The 23,074-nt window shown below is 36.7% G+C and overlaps 1 protein-coding gene across 1 annotated transcript; it reads left to right on the top strand.

Annotated features, from left to right (window-relative positions):
• Positions 1-5,379: 5,379 nt before the first annotated feature.
• Positions 5,380-22,738, top strand: LOC117333037 (noelin-2-like). Its single transcript, XM_033892153.1, has 2 exons — positions 5,380-6,490; positions 18,661-22,738. Exons 1-2 carry the CDS (start codon positions 5,779-5,781, stop codon positions 19,446-19,448), a joined length of 1,500 nt encoding a protein of 499 aa, XP_033748044.1. The 5' UTR covers positions 5,380-5,778; the 3' UTR covers positions 19,449-22,738.
• Positions 22,739-23,074: the final 336 nt, after the last annotated feature.

The following is a 23,074-nucleotide window of genomic DNA, read 5'->3' as shown; positions in this document are numbered from 1 at the left end:
GTAATTTGTTAAGCTGTTTGTAAATTTCAACAAAACGTAAGAAAAATGTATGTTTCAGGGGGACATAATTAACTCATTTGTATCCCATATATTACACAAACTTGCCATGTCGTGTTGGTCACAAGTGTCTAAAGCACAAAATAGGAGCAATGGTTTGACCAGCTTTGACGTTATTATATGTATAAACGCTGTTTTTATTTTGACCTTGAATTGCAAAATGGCGGTCGTGAATGATATCACACAAATATGGCATATAAGGAGGTATTTAAAACATTAGAAATGCTCTTATTAGACAATGTAAAGTATTCTTGATGTGGCAAGAAGACTGCTTTTATGATAAAATGTTCAACCGTTGAGTTTGGGGTAAAATATGCCTATTTCTTAAAAAGGCTGCAAACTCACCATTTTAACAAATTGACATTCAAATGTTCATGTTACTATGATGAGATGTCTTAAAAGTACGATATAGGAGTTTTGTTATTAAATGAAATGCCTCCTCTAAGCCATATTTGTGTAATATTATTCTCAGCTGCCATTTGCATTTCCAGGTCAAAACAAAATAAGTGTTTATACGTACATACAGTAAAATCCGGTCAAGCAAATGCTCCTATCCTGTGCTATAGACACTTGTGAACATAACAGCATGGCTATTTTTCAGGTTTGATCATTTGCGTGACTACGAATTATTCCATGCCAAATCTTACCACAAAGTTACTCTACAGAAGAAACTGGTAGCATTTATAGCATATTATTGGTGATTGTAAGAAGCTACATGTCCAAACAAACATTTTGATATATAACATGACATTTTTTGTGCAAATCTTAAGGTATTTATTCGTGTTTGAAATTCCACACTATTCTGCTATATAGATGACCCTTAACCGGTACAATCATTGGTTGTTAGCGTTGTCATCGATGAAATTCTGGTAACTATGAAGTAAGATAACCCGTACTATTTACACAAGAAACCTCTAACGAGGTAAATCACATTGACAACACAGTCGGACCCCTATCATAACACCGTATAACACTGGAGATATATCGGAGAGGACGATAAGTTAGAGTAGTATCACCCATCAGTATAACCGGTCAATAGAATAATGTGTAAGATGGTAACACTAGGGAGATGGCGTCTCATTAATACAAAATAGATGGAGGATTGAGACGGCATAGGTCCTTAACAAGTTTCAATACCACCGTGATGAAACTGTCAGAGCTAGCACTTAGTCAATGGAATACGACATGTAACGCGGTCAGATGGGATTTCTCAAGACTGCCTGTGTTTAAATCAATCTTGACATGTAATGATCCTTAGGTTTCATGATATATCATTTTACGTATGGTTTATGAAAAACAATTATCTCAAATATCTGTTCAAACGTTTGACTTCGTATACAACAATACATCATTATCAAAATAAACTAAGCTGCCATCATTGGTTATGTCTGCCGTATACCAGCCTTTGTTTGATTTCGATTATGTTATATATCATCAATCTAATGTTCTCCTATACATGTTCTCTCTCTGCATTCAAAATCGATAAGAAAATGGTCTACGCTTTGAGGCCTTGTGTTTATCATCATCATTCTTTATTCCTCAAAATTTGAGAGTACAAAAGGAAGAAAAGCAAAAGAAGTTAAATTGAAATGGACATAATTACATTGAATTATAACGTTAACTGCACATCGTGATTAAGAATCACATCTGATCTGCTCCATTTGACTCATTCTGAGTAACATATCTTATTTCACATCACTTAGGCGCGGAAGTAAATTTCAGCTGATTTCTTTAGTAGGTACGCACAGTCTTTGGTAAACTCTTCAGTTAAAACATCACTGTCAAATTCCAAGTCTGAGATTTTCCCATTTTACTTTACAGAATGTTGTAATAATCATTTCGGGGATTATGTTAATTATCTGAGTTACTGCAATTTCCTTCATTGAAATTGACAAACAATGTTTTGGTTTAAACAAAGCGAAATTATTCTCTAAAATTGATGTTTTGAAATTATTTAATAATAATATTGATCTACTTTGAATTATATTTTATATGACCAGCCGGCAAATCAGCTATGGATCAATTTGGGTTCGATGCCAATTACAATATCTAGTAAATATTTTATATCGAACAAATTCCTTTGTTTAAGCACTTATTATCCAAACAATAGCTGATGCACAACGAAAACCAAATTTCCCTCTCATCTGTTTAATAAACAAAACACATTCCGGATAACAGTCACTTTTAAAAGATTGCTAATTCTAGATGTAAATAAAATCGACTGGCTATCTCGATAGCACTTTAAACATACATAAAGATATGTATATCCGTCCTACTGATTTGGCATTGTAACAGCATTGCTTAGCAGATGTGAAACGATTGGCACAGTTTGGTTTGGTTTGGTTTATTTTGTTTACGTCCTATTAACAGCGGTAACATCACCGGTAAAATAACCATCACGTGTATAACCCCAGTGTTACACTATCCTCTCTATCACAATGCATGTCAAAAGAGTGACTGTTCAACATACAACTATTAAAAACACGTCCATTCCACTTACGAATGATGAAACACATTCATTCCACACACAACTGATGAAATACGTCCAACACACATTAAACAGATGAAAAACGTTCATCCCACATTAAACAGATGAAATACGTCCATACCACATACGACTGTTGAAACACATTTATTCCACATACAACTGATGAAACACGTCCATCCCTCATACAACTGATGAAACACGTCCAATACACATACGACTGATGAAATACGTCCAACACACATTAAACAGATGAAAAACGTCCATCCCACATTAAACAGATGAAATACGTCCATCCCACATACAACTGATGAAACACGTCCATCCCACATTAAACAGATGAAATACGTCCATCCCTCATACAACTGTTGAAACACATTCGCTCCACATACGACTGATGAAACACGTCCAATACACATAAAACTGATGAAACACGTCCAATACACATACAACTGATGAAACACGTCCATCCCACATAAAACTGATGAAACACGTCCATTACACATAAAACTGTTGAAACACGTCCATTACACATACCGACTGATGAAACACGTCCAATACACATAAAACTGATGAAACACGTCCATTACACATAAAACTGTTGGAACACGTCCATTACACATACGACTGATGAAACACGTCCAATACACATAAAACTGATGAAACACGTCCATTACACATAAAACTGTTGAAACACGTCCAATACACATACGACTGATGAAACACGTCCAATACACATAAAACTGATGAAACACGTCAAATACACATAAAACTGTTGAAACACGTCCATTACACATACGACTGATGAAACACGTCCAATACACATACGACTGTTGGAACACGTCCATTACACATAAAACTGTTGAAACACGTCCATTACACATAAAACTGATGAAACACGTCCATTACACATACGACTAATGAAACACGTCCAATACACATACGACTGTTGGAACACGTCCATTACACATACGACTGTTGAAACACGTCCAATACACATACAACTGATGAAACACGTCCATTACACATACGACTAATGAAACACGTCCAATACACATACGACTGTTGGAACACGTCCATTACACATAAAACTGTTGGAACACGTCCATTACACATACGACTGATGAAACACGTCCAATACACATACAACTGATGAAACACGTCCATCCCACATACAACTGATGAAACACGTCCATCCCTCATACAACTGATGAAACACGTCCAATACACATAAAACTGATGAAACACGTCCATTACACATAAAACTGTTGAAACACGTCCAATACACATACGACTGGTGAAACACGTCTAATACACATAAAACTGTTGAAACACGTCCAATATACATACGACTGATGAAACACGTCCAATACACATACGACTGATGAAACACGTCCAATACACATACGACTAATTAAACACGTCCATTTCACATACGACTGATGAAACATTCCATTCCACACACGACTATTGAAACACGTCCAATACACATACACTGATGAAACACGTCCATCCCACATACAACTGATGAAACATTCCATTCCACACACGACTATTGAAACACGTCCAATACACAAACACTGATGAAACACGTCCATTACACATACAACTGATGAAATATTCCATTCCACACACGAATGTTGAAACACGTCTATTCCACAGCTGTACTTTATTTTGACAATTATTTCCACCTATTTCCAGTTTCCTCAGTCGCCTCCTAGGTCAGCCTTCTGGTCCTAGAAGTATCAACCAATATAGAACTAAGTATTAGACACTAAGCCCTTATTGCTCTGAATGGCATGCGACAGACATCATGTATATTATTCCTTGAAGTAGTCATCAACTACTACAAGGATACCCCACCTCGAAATGGCTGTTCCTGGGGCGATCAATCCAGCAAACAACCCTTATTTTCTTGTCTGAGTCTTGTTCAGGGAGACAACAAGCATAGAATAAATATCAAAGGAACTTCGTCTGTTATTGTGTGGTATTTAATGTGTTTGTGTAATTGGTTATTCGTGGGTTGTAACTTAGTGCCTGTTAAGATATGGAAATTCGTTGAATGAAAGTGAAGTATAGGAGATTGGAATTTTAAATACGAAAACAACAAATAGATAAAAAGTGTTATGTGTTTAAATTATATAGAGTGGATGTCACATTAGATTGTCGTATATAAGTTTAACCTTTCAGTGGCTAAGGCAGTCGTATTCTCAATAACTGATGCCGTAACTAAAACGTTTTATCTCTATTTCATGATTCGTCTCCAAATTGTGTACACATCAACGGCACTGTATCATAATCACATACTAAAGTATCCGATGATGCGGGTCACTGTATAAAAAGCTTCTTCTCATTCTCTCTGTCTTTTCATTTACGTTTTGTATCTATTATTAATAACAGTATATTCATTCATAATTTTGTTTGATTAAAATTTACTATTTTAAAAGTAGTGCTTTGAAATATTTGTTAATTTGTATATAAGTAATACCACACTTTGTACACGATGTTCTCTGTATGATGACTAGACTGATACAAAGGGTCCAATCTAATATAAGAGTCGGTCCTCTGTAGGTCGATTTTGTGGGGTTCCGCCAAACGTCGTGCAAATATGTCAATAATATATGATGTGAAATCGCGTGCAGGCACTGTAATCAATAAATTACATAAAGTTTTGATGAATGTGATTAAATTACAAATCAAGAAAACTTGAGGCCTCAGGGAAATTTACTGAAACAATGAACGATGGAAGCCAGTATCAGACGGTCCTATGGGATTATGTTACAACCAAACACACAGCGATCTCTGTTAGAAATGGAAAGTTACGTGAAAAGGCGCCGGGAAATATTTACATAGAAAACACAGTATAGTTTCGTTGGCTTCATTTGGATTCAAGCTCTGAGATGGAAATTGTTTTGGATCCTTTCAGAACCCCTCTAATTAAACGTCCCTACCGGTTACCACTAGGAGATAGGTAGTGTGAGTAAAGCAGCAAGCGATTGCCGAGCTCTTGTCTCAAGTAGCTGCGATATGGACGTTCTAATTCCTGCTTTATATCTTAAGAGGGTTATAAACGCTGTAGCAATAATTGCTCTCTGCGTCTTCACGCCTCTCATAACCATTCTCAATGGATTCGTTCGTGGAAGTCAGTCCCGTCCTTTTGTAGATGTAGATGGGGTGTAGTTCTGTAAGTTCAATATTGTGTTGGAAATTTTTGTATCCACGACTATTTTCTTACAATGGAGAACCAGGTTTTAATCACTGTGTTCACATTGAGCTTACTTACATCTCCGAATCAGGCTTCTGACGGAAGCTTTCCAAGCTTTAAAATGAGCAATGAGGATTGTACCTACGAACTAAATGTGAAAAACAACCTGATTAATGTCTCATGTGGCCGGAACGTTACCGTTCGAATACACGACAAAAATGGTGTTATTTCAATGACAGGCCGAAAATCCGACAATCTGTGGTTTCAAAATGGCGCTCGAACTGGCGGAGGGCTATTTCGACCCAACAAAACATCATCAAGCTTTGGAGTAAATAATCGAGCATCTTCTAAACTTAAAGATTCGACAACAATTCTTAAACGAATGAAGAAGAAACTTGGATTCAGACAGAGAGTCTTAAATAATATTACAACAGATTTGAAAAATGGCGACGTCGAAGTACAAAACGACCTTTCTAGATTGCGAGATCTACAGGCTGGTAACGCTCTTGCTCTAGAAAACGTTGCTGCCACTTTGACAAACCAGTACAGATTTCTTAGCATGGCCATGTTGGCTCAGAACGCCGAAATGAAGGCGTTGATTACAACAATGAACTCAATGATCGTGGCGACACAAAAGTCTGTTCGAGGCAGCCTGGCTGTCAATGATCAACTACAGGAGGAAATTGTTCTCTTAAACACGGCCCTTCAGAGGGCCAACATCTCCAAACCGGACAAAAGAAAAGGTAAGCCATGAAAGTATCTCCGATAATTTCATTCGCAATTAAAATATTTTCTGTCATTTCATGAAGTAGAATTATAATTTCATCACAGGTAAAATCAATGATAGAGACACAGTCACCTGATACATATTTTTGGCCTTTAATAAATTTGTTCTGTATGGTTACTGAAACCACAAAGCAATATATAATAGCTTGAGGCACCATACTGGGCTGGCACGTATCAAAACATGTTTAACGAGTCAAAGAATTTAGAATTTATCGATTAAATCTATTATCAATGAATGATTCAGTTTTCATTGTTTGTGCTAGACAACAACATGTATTAGCAATTTACAAATATGTGGAAAATACAAATGTATATATACGGACAGAAACAAAGAAAATCTTCCTCCAAACACCCACCATGATTTTCATTGTTCCATTCTATAAAAGGAGAGCTATACATTTTGAGGAAATTCATCGATAACAAATGTCTTGATTCCAAACATACAGGTGATCATATCTAACAACGTTAAAAGTAGTTCCGTTGAATTCATGCACGTGAAAAAATACAGCTACAGTTTTTTTCCGTCACCGCCGAATTCAGCAAAAATATATATCATGGGTGTATTCCGACATTGAGGTGCCAGTGCAGGAATGAAGTTTTATGTTGTCACTATTAAGAAGCTTGATAAAAAGTATGGATATAGACAGATATTGAATATCATATATACGAATACAATTGCTTTATATATTTTCACTAATGAAAGCATTGAATAAATAGTACTTTATTATATAGTATTTATAATATGTTATTAGTGCAATCATCATCTAGCGCAATGTTTCCACCACGAAAACGAACAGATTCCCACTAAAATATGTACGTTACAGTAGATAAGATGAGGTGTTCCGGGAGAGTAATCGTCTTCACCGACAACACACGTCAGGTAAACGTCCAGGAATAAGAACACGCTAGAATGGTGTCACAGTAACTAGCAGAAAACATCGAACGAGTAGAACGTCATACCGCATAACGTAAAAAACAAATTGTCAATCAACGAGTAGAACGTCATACCGCATAATGTAAAAAACAAATGGTCAATGTTATCAACGAGTAGAACGTCATACCGCATAAAATAAAAAAACAAATTGTCAATGTTATCAACGAGTAGAACGTCATACCGCATAACGTAAAAAATAAATTGTCAATGTTATCAACGAGTAGAACGTCATACCGCATAACGTAAAAAACAAATTGTCAATGTTATCAACGAGTAGAACGTCATACCGCATTACGTAAAAAACAAATTGTCAATGTTATCAACGAGTAGAACGTCATACCGCATTACGTAAAAAACAAATTGTCAATGTTATCAACGAGTAGAACGTCATACCGCATAACGTAAAAAACAAATTGTCAATGTTATCAACGAGTAGAACGTCATACCGCATAACGTAAAAAACAAATTGTCAATGTTATCAACGAGTAGAACGTCATACCGCATAACGTAAAAAACAAATTGTCAATGTTATCAACGAGTAGAACGTCATACCGCATAACGTAAAAAACAAATTGTCAATGTTATCAACGAGTAGAACGTCATACCGCATAACGTAAAAAACAAATTGTCAATGTTATCAACGAGTAGAACGTCATACCGCATAACGTAAAAAACAAATTGTCAATGTTATCAACGAGTAGAACGTCATACCGCATAACGTAAAAAACAAATTGTCAATGTTATCAACGAGTAGAACGTCATACCGCATTACGTAAAAAACAAATTGTCAATGTTATCAACGAGTAGAACGTCATACCGCATAACGTAAAAAACAAATTGTCAATGTTATCAACGAGTAGAACGTCATACCGCATAACGTAAAAAACAAATTGTCAATGTTATCAACGAGTAGAACGTCATACCGCATAACGTAAAAAACAAATTGTCAATGTTATCAACGAGTAGAACGTCATACCGCATAACGTAAAAAACAAATTGTCAATGTTATCAACGAGTAGAACGTCATACCGCATTACGTAAAAAACAAATTGTCAATGTTATCAACGAGTAGAACGTCATACCGCATAACGTAAAAAACAAATTGTCAATGTTATCAACGAGTAGAACGTCATACCGCATAACGTAAAAAACAAATTGTCAATGTTATCAACGAGTAGAACGTCATACCGCATACGTAAAAAACAAATTGTCAATGTTATCAACGAGTAGAACGTCATACCGCATAACGTAAAAAACAAATTGTCAATGTTATCAACGAGTAGAACGTCATACCGCATAACGTAAAAAACAAATTGTCAATGTTATCAACGAGTAGAACGTCATACCGCATAACGTAAAAAACAAATTGTCAATGTTATCAACGAGTAGAACGTCATACCGCATAACGTAAAAAAACAAATTGTCAATATTATCAACGAGTAGAACGTCATACCGCATAACGTAAAAAACAAATTGTCAATGTTATCAACGAGTAGAACGTCATACCGCATAACGTAAAAAACAAATTGTCAATGTTATCAACGAGTAGAACGTCATACCGCATAACGTAAAAAACAAATTGTCAATGTTATCAACGAGTAGAACGTCATACCGCATAACGTAAAAAAAACAAATTGTCAATATTATCAACGAGTAGAACGTCATACCGCATAACGTAAAAAACAAATTGTCAATGTTATCAACGAGTAGAACGTCATACCGCATAACGTAAAAAACAAATTGTCAATGTTATCAACGAGTAGAACGTCATACCGCATAAAATAAAAAAACAAATTGTCAATGTTATCAACGAGTAGAACGTCATACCACATAACGTAAAAAAACAAATTGTCAATATTATCAACGAGTAGAACGTCATACCGCATAACGTAAAAAACAAATTGTCAATGTTATCAACGAGTAGAACGTCATACCGCATAACGTAAAAAACAAATTGTCAATGTTATCAACGAGTAGAACGTCATACCGCATAAAATAAAAAAACAAATTGTCAATGTTATCAACGAGTAGAACGTCATACCGCATAACGTAAAAAACTAATTGTCAATGTTATCAACGAGTAGAACGTCATACCGCATAAAATAAAAAAACAAATTGTCAATGTTATCAACGAGTAGAACGTCATACCGCATAACGTAAAAAACACATTGTCAATGTTATCAACGAGTAGAACGTCATACCGCATAACGTAAAAAACAAATTGTCAATGTTATCAACGAGTAGAACGTCATACCGCATAACGTAAAAAAACAAATTGTCAATATTATCAACGAGTAGAACGTCATACCGCATAACGTAAAAAACAAATTGTCAATGTTATCAACGAGTAGAACGTCATACCGCATAACGTAAAAAACAAATTGTCAATGTTATCAACGAGTAGAACGTCATACCGCATAAAATAAAAAAACAAATTGTCAATGTTATCAACGAGTAGAACGTCATACCGCATAACGTAAAAAACTAATTGTCAATGTTATCAACGAGTAGAACGTCATACCGCATAAAATAAAAAAACAAATTGTCAATGTTATCAACGAGTAGAACGTCATACCGCATAACGTAAAAAACAAATTGTCAATGTTATCAACGAGTAGAACGTCATACCGCATAACGTAAAAAACTAATTGTCAATGTTATCAACGAGTAGAACGTCATACCGCATAACGTAAAAAACAAATTGTCAATGTTATCAACGAGTAGAACGTCATACCGCATAACGTAAAAAACAAATTGTCAATGTTATCAACGAGTAGAACGTCATACCGCATAACGTAAAAAACAAATTGTCAATGTTATCGACCCTAAACCTTCCTCGCTGTCTTCATGAACCCACAACTCTCGACGCTTACTTTGTTGTACGTTCATTCTCTTAGCAGTTGACATCTGTCACAGAGATGATATTGATTAAAGTCCACGGATTTCTAATAAAGAAAGACAAATAAACACTGCAGTGTGGGGAAGCTCGGATAATACTATCTAGAAATGGGAGATCATTCAACTTATTTGTAAGTCCCTGTGAGTATATTGTATTGCTGATGGACATAAAATATATTTTTTAAGGAAAACACCTCATGAAAACTTTTTTCAACCTTGAAGCATAATGTAAGAATTTTATTAGTAGACATCTGCATTTACTTTCCATGATATAACAGTCGAAAATATTGAAGGGTGAAATAACACACAAATATACTGACACAATACACAGTGTTACATAATACACAGTGTGACACAATACAATGTGACACAATACACAATGTGACACAAAACACACTGTGACAAAATACACAGTGTGACATCATACACAGTGTGACACAATACACAGTGTGACTCAATACACAATATTACATAATACACAGTGTGACATAATACACAGTGTGACATAATACACAGTGTGACATAATACACAGTGTGACATAATACACAGTTACACAATACATGATGTGACACAATACACGGTGTGACACAATATACAGTGTGACACAATACACAGTGTGACATAATACACAGTGTGACATAATACACGGTGTGACACAATACACGGTGTGACACAATACACGGTGTGACATAATATACAGTGTGACACAATACACAGTGTGACATAATACACAGTGTGACATAATACACAGTTACACAATACACAGTGTGACATAATACACAGTGTGACATAATACACAGTGTGACATAATACACAGTGTGACACAATACACCGTGTGACACAATACACAGTGTGCACAATATACAGTGTGACACAATACACAGTGTGGCACAATACACAGTGTGACACAATACACAGTGTGACACAATACACAGTGTGACACAATACACAGTGTGACATAATACACAGTGTGACACAATACACGGTGTGACACAATACACAGTGTGACACACTACAATGTGACACAATACACAGTGTGACACAATACACAGTGCGACACAATACACAGTGTGACACTATACAGTGTGACACAATACAGTGTGACACAATACACAGTGTGACACCATACACAGTGTGACACAATACACAGTGTTATACAATACACAGTGTGACACAACACAGTGTGACACAATACACAGTGTGACACAATACACAGTGTGACACAAAACACAGTGTGACACAATACACGGTGTGACACAATACACAGTTACACACAATACACGGTGTGACACAATACACAGTGTGACTCAATACACAGTGTGACACAATACACAGTGTGACACAATACACAGTGTGACACAATACAGTGTGACTCAATACAGTGTGACACAATACACAGTGTGACACAATACACAATATTACATAATACACAGTGTGACATAATACACAGTGTGACATAATACACAGTGTGACATAATACACAGTGTGACATAATACACAGTTACACAATACATGATGTGACACAATACACGGTGTGACACAATATACAGTGTGACACAATACACAGTGTGACATAATACACAGTGTGACATAATACACAGTTACACAATACACGGTGTGACACAATACACGGTGTGACACAATATACAGTGTGACACAATACACAGTGTGACATAATACACAGTGTGACATAATACACAGTTACACAATACACAGTGTGACATAATACACAGTGTGACATAATACACAGTGTGACATAATACACAGTGTGACACAATACACAGTGTGGCACAATACACAGTGTGACACAATACACAGTGTGACACAATACACAGTGTGACACAATACACAGTGTGACATAATACACAGTGTGACACAATACACGGTGTGACACAATACACAGTGTGACACAATACAATGTGACACAATACACAGTGTGACACAATACACAGTGCGACACAATACACAGTGTGACACTATACAGTGTGACACAATACAGTGTGACACAATACACAGTGTGACACCATACACAGTGTGACACAATACACAGTGTGATACAATACACAGTGTGATACAATACACAGTGTGACACAACACAGTGTGACACAATACACAGTGTGACACAATACACAGTGTGACACAAAACACAGTGTGACACAATACACGGTGTGACACAATACACAGTTACACACAATACACGGTGTGACACAATACACAGTGTGACACAATACACAGTGTTACACAATAAAGTGTGACACAATACACAGTGTGACACAAAACACAGTGTGACACAATACACAGTGTGACATAATACACAGTGTGACATAATACACAGTGTGACACAATACACAGTGTGACATAATACACAGTGTGACACAATACACGGTGTGACACAATACAGTGTGTGACACAAAACACAGTGTGACACATGACAGTATGACACAATACACAGTGTGACAAAATACTCAGTGTGACACAGTACACAATGTGACACAATACACAGTGTGACACAATACACGGTGTGACACAATACACGGTGTGACACAATACACAGTGTGACACAATATACAGTGTGACAATAAACAGTGTTACACAATACAGTGTGACGTAATACACCGTGTGACACAATACAGTGTGACACAATACACATTGTGACACAATACACAGTGTGACACAATACACAGTGTGACATAATACACAGTGTGACACAATACACAGTGTGACACAATACACAATGTGACACAATACACAGTGTGACACAATACACAGTGTGACACAATACACAGTGTGACACAATACACAATGTGAAACAATACACAGTGTGACACAATACACAGTGTGACATTACACAGTGTGACACAATACACAGTGTGACACAAAACACAGTGTGACACAATACACGGTGTGACACAATACAGTGTGACACAATACACAGTGTGACACAATACACAGCGTGACAAAAAACACAGTGTGACACAATACACAGTGTGACACAATACACAGTGTGACACAATACACAGTGTGACACAATACACAGTGTGACACAATACACGGTGTGACACATTACACGGTGTGACACAATATACAGTGTGACACAATACACAGTGTGACATAATACACAGTGTGACATAATACACAGTTACACAATACACAGTGTGACATAATACACAGTGTGACATAATACACAGTGTGACATAATACACAGTGTGACACAATACACAATGTGACAGAAAACACAGTGTGACACAATACAGTGTGACACCATACACAGTGTTACATAATACACAGAGAGTGTGATATGATACACAACTAGTGTAACTTAACACAAAACTAACAAAATAAGTCTACTGTGTTTCATATTACGTAATATAATAATAGTTCATATTTACAACATATACAGAGCATATATAACAAGAGGAATAGTACCAATACGCTCAGCCAGTCTTATATCATGTTGTATGGATATTTTGTTAAATCCATTTTCAAACTGTTTAAGTCTTATGAGGGTTATGTAATGTTAAAATCGTGAAGGAAATTTCCTATCATCAAGACTGCAAAATCCAATACATCATCGTCAAATTGCATTACTGTCAGAATAAGCTGCAAATTCGATACAATTGCAACTTAAGAAAAACCGCACGAAAGCCTTCCATCACTTGTGAGTATTCCCTGTGGGTAGGACTAACTGATGGGCGAGAAAAGCAGTATGATATCGCCTTGTTAATCTTAACCCAGGGAATTCTCGAGGAATATTTTGACATAGAAGTGATGTTTATATTCTTGATGACGTTTAAAGAATCGATTTTCACTCTCCACGTCTGCACACCTCAGGACGAAACATGAACTTCCTTAAATCTCCTGATGGATTGTGTTGTAAAACAAACGGACACTAATCAGATTAGTGAGAGTAAGCGGCCACAGATCAGGGAGCGGTTAGAATAACACAACAGCATTCAGGATAGTAAACATCACATTCCGCTCGAAATATCTATCCTTACTTATATCTCTATCGCCATTTCACTCAGTACGTGATAAACGTTGTTTCCGTTCCCTATTCAGTGACCATAGCTCTTTATATAAAGTAATTCATTTCGACTCTATTTCATTTATATTTTCAAAAAGCAGGATATTTTTGTTTATTACTAGAAACAGAGTTATATTATAAAATTGTATTAAGATATACAAAAATGTAGTATTTTTAATTAAAACAAAACAGTTAGCTACGCTGAAATAACAAATCAGTTCGTAGAAGATAAAGGATGACCTATAGAACGCCGTGTGTCCTAAGGGACGGGGGATCGAGTCATCGCTTTTCTATCTCTAAACACGGATATATTTCCAGATATAAAAAAAACTGTTGTCTAAGTTCAAGTGGTGCACTTTAGCAGATTTCTATCGCATTTAATCTATCCCCTGAAATCCTATCAGTTCTGGAAAAAGATTCAAAATATTTTCTTTCGTGAATAATGACGTCAAAAGAATGAAATAGATCCATTTATTCATCACTCGATCCCGAGACTCTTGTTATTTCATGTTTACAAATAAATTAAAGAACTTAGCTTTCAGCTTCAGAATGTTGAATATATAAATAAAACGATATATTAACATGTTGGCCAAGTTCCATGTTTGTTCGCGGAAGCAATGCAATCTTTCTGAACACTACCGGAGCCTAAAGTGCTTTTAGACTTAAACTCTTCACCGCGATAGGAAATGTGTGAAAACCTAACACCACTGCCGTCCTCATGAAAAAAAACAATATAAGAACGATGATTATCTACATAATATTTGGTAATGTCAATATTATGCACTTACACGAAAGACGGAAGAGAATGTACACTTGTATTGCGCAGTTTGTGCTCATTTCCCGGCAGCAGCTTAACAGATACTGTACCACACACTGTTACATAATTCATTTGTCAAAACAGAAAATGATATTGGATTTTTGCCAGAACTTTTTCCATACCGAATTAACTTTTTCAATTCGCTCAAGTACAAGCAATGTGGCTACACTTATCTTGTTTATCAATGTGTATAATGATTACTCAAGACATGTCGCAATTCCTGTACAGTCGTAGTAGGCCACTCGTGGTATTGACGTATATTTACAGGTCATAAAAACACCATTAGTTAAGTTTGTGTTTTGACATCCGGGTACTTTGGATTTTATGTTGTGCAATGCTTGCTGTGACGATAAATAGTTCATATAGTACGTATACACACTGCGTCTTAAGGCGATTATAATTGAGATACTTGTTAAAATTGTTGAAAAAATAAACTACAGTCAAACCTGCTCTAACGACCGCCTGTATATAACGACCGCCTGTATATAACGACCGCTTGTCTATAACGATTTAAGATTCCCCGTGAAATTTTACTATATAGCGACCCTCTGTATAGCGACTACCTGTCTGATGTGACTAATGTAGATTACATTTTTGATATCAAGTTTGTACGTGTATCAAATTGTCTGAAATCATTAATCTTATCTTAAATTAACTCCAACTTCCAACAAACATACGTTATCATATACCGGCATGCATCAGTGTACTCATACATTGAGTTACCTATGTCGACAAGGTAAAGGCCGATCGTCATATTCTCTGTATAAAATATTTCAACTCGCACATGACATGAAGTTCATTACATGTGGTGATTACTAAGGAAATGATTTGATTAAACACTGATAGTGATTATTTGTTATACTTTTTGTCTGTTTATACCTACATCCGTATTTACACATAAAATGTTTGCGTAATCGCACGAGCACACGTATTTTGATACATATACACTTACTTATACTCACAAACATACATGCATGTAAATATGGATTCATACATGTACACAGTTGTCACTGTTGTCATATACCCATAAGATTATACACGTAAGAACATTAGAGATATACCCATATCGGTATGTGTGCCAGAGGGGACTAATGGTAAACCCCTAACGGAATTGGGGATTTCCTTTTGTGCCTAAGGTGGGTGACAATACAGTGACATAAATCATTTTGAATTTCTATTTTCATTCTCCATTTCCTAATTCAAATCATATTTCCGAACGTCTTACTTGGGACTGTTCCTCATTTCGTCTTTTGTGTCTCCTCCATGTACTTTCTGCTCTTTCGGAAAAGTGTTATTTTCTCAGTGAAGTTCTCGGTTGTTGGGATAAACATCTTCGAGTGTCCCCTACCGCTATGTCGCGATGCCATATCATCCCATTGTTACGAGCGTACAGTATGAAATACAAAGGATTGTGTTCATCTCTTTGGCCAAATCATTCATGTCTCTTCTAATCTTATATAGGAGAATGACGACACCTCAGATGTTGTAGTCTTCCTGATAGTTGAGATCAGCGAAACCGGGAACTGTTTAATTGTTTTCTGTACTACCCTCCATTTTCTTAAGAAGTCTGGTTATAGGACTCCAGACTCAACAGTCGTAGCCCACATGTACACGAACGAGACGCAAACAAAGACTTCTTGTCCAAGGAAAGAGCCTCTGGTCGTGTCGGAGGCAAAATTTGCACACTTAATTTCCTTTCCTATTTTTTTTTTTTTTTATATATATGATTTTTCGGATGAAAGGTCTTCGTACGTAATAACTCCGATATAATTTGTCTTACCGTTCAAACTATATAATTAATTCTTCCCCTATTCATGTTTGTTTTCCTGTATGGCAATGCCTATAATTATTTAGATAAAACCTCAGTAGCCAAGTGTCACTCCATACAATCAGTTGGTCTAGGTCGCTTTGAAATTCCACTTGTTCGTCGGGTTAAAAATATTTTAAGTATCATTAGCAAAAGGCATTGAATATGATCGGATATTGTCTGTGTAATCATCAATACAAATTACAAAGAGTATAGATTCTAAAACCGATCCATGGGTCACACAAGATAAAACAAGACTCCACTCTGCTACCTCTCCACCTATCACAACACATAGTGATCTATCTTTTTCTAAGAGACAAAAAGTCCATGATATAATTTCATCATTGATCTGGTAGGCCCTCAGTTTATTTAGAATACGCGTGTGGGAAACTGTGTCGAAGGCTTTCTGGCAGGACATATACACTCAATCTACTGCTGCACCGTTGTCTATGATTTCAGTCCAATTATCTATCATTTCAGACGCTGCAGCGATGTGGAACACATTTTTTCATGGTTGAATTTCTAATAAATGACCTAAATATTTTGTATACAATTGATGCTAGACTGGCGGGCTTGTAACCCCCAACTTGACCCTTGTACTTATTTTCGTAACTTATATAATTATCGGCTTTCTTCCAATCCTCGGGTACAATCCTTGAGTAAAAGACTTATTCTATAATATTGTACTAGATCGTGTTCAACTTTCTCGTCGTGTTTCTGTTTAGCTTTGTTACTTTGTCTCTGACTCCTCGATTTTACTGTTAGACTTCTGTGTTTTTTTATTATAAACCCGTCTTGTCGTTACAAGTTGTTTTGTTTTCCTTACGAATTTTCTTCATTTATGGGGTATTTCTAAGATGGTACGTGAATATTTGCTTTTGCATTCAGATAGTTAGAGAAACAGTACGCTTCATGCACTACTTGAATCATTTTCATGGAAAAATTCCTTCCATTCCGTTTCTTTAATGTTATCATAACTTTTTTCGATACGGTTTTAAATATCTAGATTTGCATCTTTTCCCTATTCATGAGAATAATATAGAGCAATTTAAGTTTATTTCATCCTCTCCATCTTTTCTATTTTGCACATGTTGATAGTAGGGTAATCACCAAGTACTGTAACTTAATGATTTAGTGTCAAAATATCAAAGCCTTCATCACGATACATCCAGCAGGTATACGTGTTTCTGTTCGTCTGATGGTATGAAAATGTTGAAAAGAAACGTACATTCTGGGCGCGGATTAAACAATTCAGTTTATAATACCCAGGTCTAAGGAAACTTATTCTGAGCACCAACACCTCACTGTAACCTTTCTTAAAACAAATTCCGGTCGGAATATACGGACCTAAATTTTATAGAAGCACTGACACAAACACAATTTTCCTCCTATATCTAGTGTCAAAATATTCATTACTTTTGATAGGCATAACGTGTAAATCAATACGAAAGGAGTACTGCGAGTGACAAGTTTGCGATGTACTGGGTAAATGACTTTTGACATTTGACGTACATCATCGACCGCCTAGAGACACCTACTGGTATAATGTACCCTAGCTTCGGCACTTCATCATTGCAGCTTAGTAAAACTTCTAAGGTTATGTTAATGTCCAAAGAAACTTCATCATTTCGTTTATTATGTTGCAGATTTTTGTCCAAGACACCTTGCGGCCATTATTCCTGGAGGTGAGGAGTTGCCCGTCGGTATCGCTCAGGGAACGTTTATGAAAGATCCTATCCCCGGTGGACAGATATGGGTTACCTACGGATATAGTGACCTCAATGAAATAGCTGAGTTTGACTCTCATCAGTCTTTCACTTTCGACACAGCAACGAAGAAGCACACGCTTCCGTTCTTCTGCGAAGGTACTGGTCACGTGGTTTTCAAAAACTGCCTGTACTGTCACAAGGTAATGACGAATAAAATCGTCAAGTTTAATTTAATGGAGGGACGCTGGGTTGGCGAGCTACCTCTCCCCGGTGGAGCTGGGTCCCATAACACGTACCCATACGAGTCGGGCATATTCACGGATGTCGATTTCGCCGTTGATGAACTGGGATTATGGGTAATCTACGCGACAGAGACATCTGGAGGTCATATTGTTATTAGTAAACTTGATGACCTAAATTTCGTCATCACCCAGTCCTGGACAACGGATATTACCAAGGTGGACGTAGGCAACGCATTCATGATCTGTGGTGTCCTGTATTGTGTGGATTCGTACAAGAAAGTTCCCACGTTCATCAAGTATATATATAACACAAACAATGGTGGCAAGCGTGTTTTGGCGGAGGGCGTACTTCCATTTAAAAATTCCATCAGTACTAACTATGCCCAGAACTACATGCTGGACTACAACCCATTGGACGAGAAGCTGTATGCGTGGAACCACGGCCGCATCGAGATATACACGCTGACTCTGGAGGCCAACTAAAGATACCAAAACCGTACGAACGGAACCACGGCCTGGTGACAATTATTAATGTCAATCTGACTCTAGAGTCAAACTAAAGATACCAAAACCGTACGAACGGAACCACGGCCTTGTGACAATTATTAATGTCAATCTGACTCTAGAGTCAAACTAAAGATACCAAAACCATACGAACGGAACCACGGCCTGGTGACAATTATTAATGTCAATCTGACTCTGGAGGCCAACTAAAGATACCAAAACCGTACGAACGGAACCACGGCCTTGTGACAATTATTAATGTCAATCTGACTCTAGAGTCAAACTAAAGATACCAAAACCGTACGAACGGAACCACGGCCTGGTGACAATTATTAATGTCAATCTGACTCTAGAGTCAAACTAAAGATACCAAAACCGTACGAACGGAACCACGGCCTTGTGACAATTATTAATGTCAATCTGACTCTAGAGTCAAACTAAAGATACCAAAACCGTACGAACGGAACCACGGCCTTGTGGCAATTATTTATATCAATCTGACACCAATCTAATTAAAATTAGACTTGTAATTCCGTTCCTCTACGATACACTGCAATACAAGATATAACAACACCCCGTAGGAGGTCATCTCAGCATGACCTTTGAGCTTTAAATATAAGCCAATGATAATTGTTCAATGACGTCATCAGTCAACCAATGACAGACAGCCTTATACGAACCTTCGGTTGCGTCTCCTTAGTATTGAAGACTCAAATTAGCGCTTGATTTGAAATACGCAAAATTTCACAAACTTTGGTAGACTACTCAAATGGCTACGATAATAAAAAAAAAGTTGCTAATTCTCTGGGCGTTACATTGAAAGAAGAACAGAAAACGATAAGGCTTATATATTGTCTTAGTTGACAGGACGGACTGTGTTGCCAACTGGATTTCGAAAACCGTTACCGTACACGTTATTCCCTACGAAACTAGTTTTACACGACGCTGCTGTCTTCACTGTGTCTCTCTCTGTTTCGTATGATTAATGAAAAATCTCACAGGCAGCACCCGTTTGTAAAAATATAAATCTGTTGAAGTGTTCTCGGTGAGGTGGAGTGGGTGAAGCCATGTTGTTTACCGTTGCTATCGACCATCGGGAACATTACGTAAGTATTTATACTTCCGAAGAATGAAATCACACCGAAAATTTCGTAGGCGACGCGCTGATTGGCTGAGCTCAAAGGTCATGCTGAGATGAACTCCTACGGGGCATCGTTAGATCTTGTATTGCAGTGTATCGTAGAGGAACGGAAATTACAAGTCTAATTTTAATTAGATTGATCTGACACTAGAGTCAAACTAAAGATACAACATGACACGACAAGCGTAACATCTCTCAAACAACGAGAGAAGGTGTGTTTTTTCCTTTAGAGTTATGAACGTACGTCACTGAGAGAGAGAAATACCTTTATCAAAACATAGAGCATGGCGCATACATGTACAATTTCATCTGCCAACCTACCTTAACAGAACCGTGCCAAACATATATAACTGAAGATGTCCTAGGATGTTTTACTAACAACATTCAGAAGGAAGAATCTGCTACAAAGCATTATCTCTACATATTATCTAACGGTCCAACGGCACGTCGTAATAATGGATACACCTCCCTCACAACACTTAGTCACTGGATTACGGCACGTCGTAATAATGGATACACCTCCCTCACAACACTTAAAGTCACTGGATTATGTTACATCGTATTAATGGATACACCTCCCTCACAACACTTAAAGTCACTGGATTACGTTGCATCGTAGTAATGGATACACCTCCCTCACAACACTTAACGCACTGGATTATGTTACATCGTATTAATGGATACACCTCCCTCACAACACTTAAAGTCACTGGATTATGTTACATCGTATTAATGGATACACCTCCCTCACAACACTTAAAGTCACTGGATTACGTTGCATCGTAGTAATGGATACACCTCCCTCACAACACTTAAAGTCACTGGATTATGTTACATCGTAGTAATGGATACACCTCCCTCACAACACTTAAAGTCACTGGATTACGTTGCATCGTAGTAATGGATACACCTCCTTCACAACACTTAACCCACTGGATTGCGTTACATTGTAATTATAGATACACCTCCCTCACAACACTTAAAGTCACCGGATTATGTTACATCGTAGTAATGGATACACCTCCCTCACAACACTTAAAGTCACTGGATTACGTTGCATCGTAGTAATGGATACACCTCCTTCACAACACTTAACCCACTGGATTGCGTTACATTGTAATTATAGATACACCTCCCTCACAACACTTAAAGTCACTGGATTACGTTGCATCGTAGTAATGGATACACCTCCCTCACAACACTTAACCCACTGGATTGCGTTACATTGTAATTATAGATACACCTCCCTCACAACACTTAAAGTCACTGGATTACGTTACATCGATACAACATCTATATAATTCAATCCAGCCTATCCAATATTTGTGATTGTCCCCCTTGTAGCAAATGCGTTTTTGAAACACCACTATACGATACATAGCCACCAAGTTTATTAAGACCAACATTTCATACCAATACATGCATGATACGTCCCAAAATACATAGCCAAATATTTTTGCTATGTCAAAAGTTACTTCATGATTGTTATATAAAACATTTGTGTTGTCGCACAATGAATAGCCAATATGTTTGTGTTGTCTCATAATGTATATATAATTATTTATCTACCTGGATTCACGGTTGGGTGTCCCTATCAACACTATACAAATAACGTATGAGATACTGCACATAAAATCGTGTCGAACATTGATTACCTTGGGTAATTGACTAGGAAATATGTAAAGTCTAATAATCAAATCAAATTCGGAATTAAACTTTCGAGTCGATATGACTAGATGTTTAGTTTGTTGTTCAATATTACAATGCTATACTAGCATTGTTGGAATTAAATGCCCAGTGCAATACGTGTAAATACTATGCTCGGGTATGTAATTTCGTTCATTGTTTTGCTTTATACAAAGGAAGCGTTTTAGTTTAGTAAATCATGTTACGTGACATTTATGGACAAGGTCACAGAACGTGTAACAGACCATACGGTTACCATCCAAACCCAGAATTGACCTTGACCAAACCACGTGTGGTTTTGGCAGTGGAGGACAAAGCTTTGTAAATATGTACGATAAATCACTGTCCATTTGATTTCAAACATTAATCCGTTTTTTCTATACACAATGTATTTTCATTCAAGTGCAATGAGTTTTGTGAAATAAAAATAACTGAGTTATAAGTCTGTTTTTATTTTTGTAACTTGGTATACATGTATCGTGAAATGTCTTTGTGTCAGAACATGATGTTTTTATTTGACGTTTTGGTGACTGATAAATACGTTAAGACGTCACACATACATTACTCTCTTTTTACCGGCAGGAAGAAAATGCTTCCAACCATGTAGACAAGGTTTGTAATCCGTTAAATCATTCTGATTTTTTTCCACATTTTGCACACAATGTAATTAAAATGGCTTGATACACAATATGAATAAAATAGCTTGATACACAATATAACTTAAATAGCTTGATACACAATATAACTAAAATAGCTTGATACACAATATAACTGAAAT

Source organism: Pecten maximus, chromosome 8 (assembly GCF_902652985.1).
Source record: "Pecten maximus chromosome 8, xPecMax1.1, whole genome shotgun sequence".
Taxonomy (NCBI): Eukaryota; Metazoa; Mollusca; class Bivalvia; order Pectinida; family Pectinidae; genus Pecten; species Pecten maximus.
Note: the sequence above shows the minus strand (reverse complement) of the source record. Positions and strands in the feature narration are given on the sequence as shown.

What these genes read in the sequence shown, in the direction of transcription:
- LOC117333037 (XM_033892153.1), top strand. Translation starts at nt 5,779, where the DNA reads ATGGAGAACCAGGTTTTAATCACTGTGTTCACATTGAGCTTACTTACA. An exon ending in CAAACCGGACAAAAGAAAAG is followed by an intron (nt 6,491 to 18,660) that starts GTAAGCCATGAA and finishes ATTATGTTGCAG; the next exon opens with ATTTTTGTCCAAGACACCTT.